Source organism: Glandiceps talaboti, chromosome 3, assembly GCF_964340395.1.
Source record: "Glandiceps talaboti chromosome 3, keGlaTala1.1, whole genome shotgun sequence".
NCBI classification, from domain to species: domain Eukaryota; kingdom Metazoa; phylum Hemichordata; class Enteropneusta; family Spengelidae; genus Glandiceps; species Glandiceps talaboti.
This window is the reverse complement of record NC_135551.1, coordinates 25,393,503-25,401,002: the sequence shown is the minus strand read 5'-3', so window position 1 is coordinate 25,401,002 and position 7,500 is coordinate 25,393,503. Positions and strand designations below refer to the sequence as shown.

The window sequence follows — 7,500 nt, the reverse complement described above, 5'->3', positions numbered from 1 at the left end:
AAAATACTTTTCACCCTTTCTTTTAATATCTAACCTATGATACATGTATCTAAAGTTTTGTTTTTAAGTATTAGTTAGACAATGAGTGTATGTAGAGTTTAAGAATAGTTTAGTTATCTAGCGTCTAGCGGATTTATACATAGTAGATATAGATGTGAGATCGGTGGTCTAAGATAGATAGATTTTGATTCTTTTATACTAATCTACGTGTAAACCAGACTCTTTCCGAGATTCGAGAAATTCAGTCCCCTCACTTCTTATTTATACTTTCTTTAAAGTGACCATATGGATGAGAATTGGATGTTTGTTTTCGATTTTTTTATTCATAAAACATGGAAAAACAATGTGAAATAAAATATAGAAGTCCTTGTTTGTAACTCAATAAATTACAAAAGAAAATGCAAAAATAGTGTAAAAACTTTGTTATTGTACGCACAATAACAAAAACTTTACACATTTTTAATGTATTGCAATTTATTAAGTTACAAACTTGGCATATGTAATTTCACGTTGTTTTTTCAAGTAGAAATACAGGCTTATAAATAAAAAAAATCCAAAATAAATATCCAATTCACATCCATATGGCCACTTTAATCACATAACAAAGACATTACTCCTTTTCAAAATACCCTTTGATGTTTTCGTTCCAAGCATGTCGGAGATTCTGTTGGGGAAAATGGATAAATATTGCAATTTTGTCAAGGAAAAACTTCTACGATAGAAGATGGCGTTTGAGACTGTGACGGGGAGGCTGAATTTAGAGGGTGCACATACAAGGAAAAGTAATGTTTTTGTTTTTTTTAATCCAACACCGATATTCATACTCAGCATGGTCATATGCAAAAGATTTTGAATTTGCAGTTATGGTAATGAAAGGATAGCCTTCCTGTAAGGGTCTGGTTAACCAAGACTAGATTATTTGTAGTTGTGGTAATACTTAATTTGAGGTGATTGGAAGGACAGCCATCTTGCAAGGTCTGGGTAGACAAGACTAGACGTTTTGTACTCGCAAACAACAATGCGACAGATTAATTACAACAGCGATCGAACTCATTACTATCAATAGAATGATACCACATCCCATGATGCATCAGTCAAGATGGCGTCTTTTCAAGTTCCCTAAAAGTGAATTCACTGTGACATCACCTGTGTGACATGCTACTGCAAACGATTACACAGTAGAGGCGAGGGTATCATTTAATCGTTAATAGTGTAGCATATATATATATATAGCCAAGGCTCGTGAATCATGTTTTTGTATGGTATTCTTAGGAAGGATTCTTTTATTAAAATAATAAAGACCTAACGTTTTGTTGTGTCTATAAAAACGAGTATTGTATACAGGCTTTATTATTGGGGTGATCACTGTGGTTTCTGTGGGTTATTTTGTAAACACTTTATACTCATGGCTGGTAGCGTCATCCTAGGGTGAAATAGACGTGTGTGAAATTGACTATCTTGTATGATTTTTAAAAAGTGGTCATTCTTTGTGAAATAGACATCATGTAATGAAATGAGGAGACACAGAAATGAAATGGCCATTTTCGATGAACGTTCTTGAGGGGTCCAGTACAAATGGTATATTTTTGGACGAAATGAATGGAATAAAATGGACATATGTGTAAGAAAAATGGCCACTGTAACGAATTATTAACTGTTAGTTGTAGTGGGCTGAGGAGACGAGTGGGTCTCATAGTAGTAAAGAGGGAACAGTGTGGCAAGATATTTGGGATTACATGAAGGAATGGAGATGTTGTTTTCGGTCCTTAGGTTAGTAGTGCGCTCATCTAGTCTTTGGGAGTTCTGGCCTTCAGCTTGGCCAATTAGATCAAAACACAGGTATTGATTTAATACAAACACAAACTTACTGTGGCCATAATAGTACCACAAGCAACAAATGCTTTATAAACTGTGCGATAGCTTGAGGAATTTACTATCAATGTGGTGGCATATTTACGACAGAATAATTCCCTGTCTGTAGTGGGGTTTGAACCCAGGACCTCCCGACTACAACAACGCCACTGAGGGGGAGGTGGTGTTAGAAATATCTTCATTTAAATATTGGAACAGAGGGAGGGTCATATCTCATGAGGGGTCACTTTTTAGTACAACGGATATTTTATGGTACAGACCGGGTTTTATCCCCCCCCCCCTGTAATTACTGAAGGCTCCATACATGAACATACCAGTCAAGTGAAATGGATTTTTACATCAAATAAACTGTAAGTTACGTCTAGTCAGGAAATAGTGTTGATCTGAATTGAATCTGATCTGAATCAACTTTATCTACTTCAAGTCTCACAATTGACAGACGATACTAGACTGTATAAACACCCTCAACGCTCAGTGGTCTTCCCCGAGAAGGATAAGGCTTAGTCGATGAGGGCGCCCAACACAGCATATCGTATGTGACTAGTACACAGCATAGCATAGGAAGCATAGGATATTTTCTGTATTTAGCACAGGCAAGAAACGAAGATAGTTTAATAACCTTCTGTTATTTGACATATCACTGATAAGATAAGATAAGATAACATAAGGTAAGATAATACATAAAAAATCAACTTAAAAATTAAAAAATTTAAAACAATTGTAAAACACGAACAAAAATAAATGACTTCAAATAAAATGTACAGTTTCAATTAAAACAGTCTGTGTAACAATTTCTGTTTAAAAGTGCGATAGCTTGGGGAACAACAGAGTTGATATACTGATAAGTATCAACTACGGCCACTTCTACACCCTTGATTGTGACTGGTACGGGGTCACTGGTCCTCTTACGAAAACCAGTTATCATTTCCTTGGTCTTGGCAACATTTAACATCAGATAATTCTGATCGCAGTAATCGATAAATCGATCTATTTGATGGCGGAAGTCGAAGTCGTCACCATCTGCTAATAAACCAGTCATGGCAGAGTCGTCGGCAGATTTACATGTCCCCGCTAATGAATATGTAATCATTGCCTTTGATATGTTTATTTGCATTAATTTTCCAGCTAACAGGTGTGGCTGAATGGTATTGAAGGCGCTTGAGAAGTCGATGAACATTATTCGAACGGAATTGCCAACTTTATTGAAGTGTGAATAGATCTTCTGTAACGCATATAAAATAGCATCATGATTCTTCGCCTCTGTCTGTGGGCAAACTGTAGTGGATCAGTGGAATGTGATATTAAGGTATTCAATTGTTTGACTGACAACAATATGTTCACACACTTTCATGTACAGCTGACGTAAGGGCAACAGGACGAAGATCATTCATGCAAATGACGGAACCGGAACAATGGAAGACTTCTTTCAAATCGCAGGACAGTTTGACTTTTAAAACGCAAGTTAAAAATTCCATAAAAATATTGGCCAATTGGCACCTAGTTTCAAAATGCGGGTGAGGAAACAAGATCTGACCTACTGCTAAGGTTGGGTTTACTTTATGAAACAATCGTCAGACTTCAAATTCATTAGTTATAATTATTGAATCATCCCTTTCAAAAATCACTGTTACCTGCATTCTTGAAATTATTGAGTTCTCGGCTAAAATCATGGCAACCATACTATAATAAATACCAGGTAAAATCGTTCACGTAATCAATGGTCGTTTGTGGTACACAAGTGCTAGACCATATACGTGTTTCATATTATTTCTGGTGAAATTTTCTTCTATCTTACGCTTATAGTTCTCTTTTTCAATCTTGATAATACGTTTGAGCTCTCTCTGTATAATTCTCAGTTGATCTTTATCTTTCCATGCATACATAGCTTTCTTTCTGTTGATAATCTCATTCACCTTCTTTGTAATCCATGGTTTGTTGTTAAATATACATTGACAGTTTGTGTAGGTACTGTAGCCTGACAAATACACACACACACACACACACACACACACACACACACACACACACACACACAAGCAATTTGAATAAAAATGCTTCGCTGATCCATTTCTTGGGTAAATTTATCACTGGCGGCATTTAGATTATACGTGTATGTTGTAAGTAGAATTTGGATATGAATATAAGATTATCTGAATGTAATTCTGAGTATAAATTTGGGTATAAATCTGAGCATATGTTTGAATATGAATTAGGGTATACATCTGGGTATAAATCCCAATATATATCTGGGTATATATCCGATTATAAATCTGGGTATAAATCTGAATATGAATCGGATATTAACCTGGTATGACTCCGAATATCAATCTGGGTATAAATCTGAATATGAATCGAGTATAACCTGGTATGACTCCGTATATAAACTAAAGGTATAATCTGGGTATATAAAGGAATTCAAAACTAAATTTTTTAGCCTGTTTCCCTCCTTTTTTGCTATGTGATGATTTTCTTTTGTCCGCTTCAAGTTCACACATGCGCTGTAGATATTTTGGTTTTGTTCGTAGTTTGATTCTGAGGTTGACCTGATGAAGGTGTGCTAGGCACATCGATACGTCGCTATTATAGGATCTTTTGGGATTGGAAGTAAGATTGACTTTAAAACAGTTTACTTTACAATATTCAGTTCAGCTAGTCATGTTTTCGTCTTTATATATATATATATATATATATATATATATATATATATATATATATATATATATATATATATATATATATATATATATATATATATATGGGCAGAAATATGAATCAGGGTGTAAATCCGAATATAAATGTGGGTATATAAACTCAGTCTGATATAAATCCGGGTGCGAATATAGGCGTTACTCCATATTTACCAAAAGTCCATACATTATAATGCTACCTCGCTGTTTGGTGAACCATTCAAGTTCCTGATTGTTGAACTTTGGATCAATCTCATGCTTAGCTCCAATTGTTTCTGGTCCAACTGTATAGCTCATAGGATTCACCCACACTTGGAATACTATCCTCACTGAGTAGACTTTGTTTGTAGCCTTGTCCTTGAATCTGAAAAAAAAATAAAAAGTTTTATTGAAAGTACGACAGTGTGAAAGTGTGACCAAGATTAAGTGACAAATAAAAATGTCCCTTTACTTTCCAGTAAAACGTTGAAATGTGGTTGTTTGCTTTTTGATTGCGTTTCAAAAAACGTATTTTCGAATTTCGACACCAACATCCTAACACCAAGTTACGAATGTTGATTTCTTAAACACGTATTCATGGTTTGAAATGACGTCAAAAATAGAATCATATAATCTATGGATAGATTAGGATTTCACTTGGACGTCGTTTAATCACGCGCACCTATAAAGTGAAAAGTACACATACTTGCTAGGATGAGCATAAATTTTATGTCCAGAATATCGAATGCTAGGCGATAGGAAGACTTGTTTTGTATCGAAGTTCTTAGGTTTTCTTTCGTCATTGAAATGTCCTTCCCGTTCAGAAAGCTTCTTTCCTCCCATTGCGACATCACCTGTATTGGAAAGAGGTGCAACTACGTTATGATTACTTTGGACGTACAGTAGACATTGACTTGACTTGACTCGGGTCTCCTCAGCTCGGCATTGTTCACTCTACTCTACTCTACTCTACTCTACTCTACTCTACTCTACTCTACTCTACTCTACTCTACTCTACTCTACTCTACTCTACTCTACTCTACTCTACTCTACTCTATTCTACTCTGCTCTGCTCTGCTCTCCTCTACTCTACTCTACTCTACTCTATTCTACTCTGCTCTCCTCTACTCTACTCTACTCTATACTCTACTCTACTCTATACTCTACTCTACTCTGCTCTGCTCTGCTCTCCTCTACTCTACTCTACTCTCCCCAATCCACCCATCTACTGTACTCTACTCTACTCTGCTCTCCTCTACTCTACTCTAATCTATTCTACTCTACTCTACTCTATTCTACTCTACTCTACTCTACTCTACTCTATACTCTACTCTACTCTCCTCTACTCTCCTCTACTGTACTCTACTCTCCTCTACTCTCCTCTACTCTACTCTCCTCTACTCTACTCTACTCTGCTCTCCTCTACTCTACTCTTCTTCACTCTGCTCTCCTTTACTCTCCTCTACTCTATTATACTCTACTCCACTCCACCCCACTCCACCCATTTACTGTACTCCACTCCACTACATACCATCCATCTACTCTACTCTTTTAATTTTGTATTTTTTCGTTGCATATGGGCAGGAAGCCTTGACATGTGATAACCAACTTATTTTTATTATAAAAAGTAACATTAAATGTCTTGTTTTTTCCTAATGATGATGATGTTGCCAGTTATGACATCTATGACATTGATGGTGCTGGCGACGACTATGACTACGGCGATGATGATGATGATGATGATGCAATGATGATGATGATGATGATGATGATGATGATGATGATGATGATGATGATGATGATGATGATGATGATGATGATGATGATGATGATGATGATGATGACGATGATGACGATGATGATGATGATGATGATGATGACGGCGATGATGATGACTATGGTGGTGGTGACGACAACGACAATGATAACTGTTACATGCTCAGCTGATGGTGATGTTGATGATATTGAAATTAATGACATCACACGTAATCTCTGTAGAGAGAGCAAGCAAATTACCTGGCATAAGCAAATCACCACATTCTAAAATTGGTACGATGGCATCTAGATGAGTACCATGAAAGGCAACATGCCATTTCTTAGAGACCTCCATTGCTATCGCTCTACCTGAAACCCTGATTTAACAATTGAAAAAAGGACGAATTTGAGGAACAAAAGTGTACGTGCAATAAAGTTATTTACAAAACTGATTGGGCTAAACACTAAGTAATTGATAGGAGGCAATATATCAATCAAATATCTTGGAGACAACTAGATGTTATCAAGAACATATAGAAAAAAACTCGATGTCAGTACTTTATTGATGTATTGCTCTAAAGCCTCGCTTTGAGGAATAATTTATACACGAGAATTCAAAGTTATGACATCAACAACAGTCAAATGATGCCCCAAAAGACCAAAAAATCAATTCTCTAAAGGGGTTCTGAGAACTGCGGTTTTCCATAAGAAATACAAAAGTTAGGAATAAAAAACATACTGAAAAGCAAAACGACACCATCCGATGGGTATCCCATAGTCCTTTGGTGGTTGACCACGTGAATAGTATAGATTGTCTTTCCTTTCAATATGGCAGGTATTACAATAGCACATATCATATGTCGGATTAAAGTAAGCCCCTGAAAATACAAAAAGTACAACGCGATACATATTGACATAATTTTGCAAATTCAGTGTGCAAATGAAAAAGCACCAATGGCGATAACACGAATGGATACTTTATACAAGAGTAAATTTGCGTCTCAGCACTCATTTATTCAAACAATAATGTACACCCTCCCAGCCCATAATGGACGAAAGCAAACTTTGAACGACATAATGGGCGAGGCGACAGCCGAGCCCATTATGGAGTGCAAAGTTTGCTTGAGTCCATTATGGACTGGGGGCGTACATTATTGTTATTATTTTATAGTTTTGCCAATTCCAGTGAATTTGTAGACCGAGAAAC

General features: G+C 36.2%; 1 protein-coding gene across 1 annotated transcript; it reads right to left on the bottom strand.

Moving 5' to 3' along the window:
- Positions 1 to 4,639: 4,639 nt before the first annotated feature.
- Positions 4,640 to 5,381, bottom strand: LOC144433275 (neuralized-like protein 4). Its single transcript, XM_078121582.1, has 2 exons — positions 5,245 to 5,381; positions 4,640 to 4,923 (listed from the first exon to the last, which is right to left on the bottom strand). Exons 1-2 carry the CDS (start codon positions 5,379 to 5,381, stop codon positions 4,719 to 4,721), a joined length of 342 nt encoding a protein of 113 aa, XP_077977708.1. The 3' UTR covers positions 4,640 to 4,718.
- Positions 5,382 to 7,500: the final 2,119 nt, after the last annotated feature.

Excerpts from the sequence above, each read along its gene's own strand:
- LOC144433275 (XM_078121582.1), bottom strand. The coding sequence starts at position 5,381 with ATGGGAGGAAAGAAGCTTTCTGAACGGGAAGGACATTTCAATGACGAA. Across the intron at positions 4,924-5,244 it reads ATTTATGCTCATCCTAGCAA|ATTCAAGGACAAGGCTACAA; the intron begins GTATGTGTACTT and ends TTTTTTTTTCAG.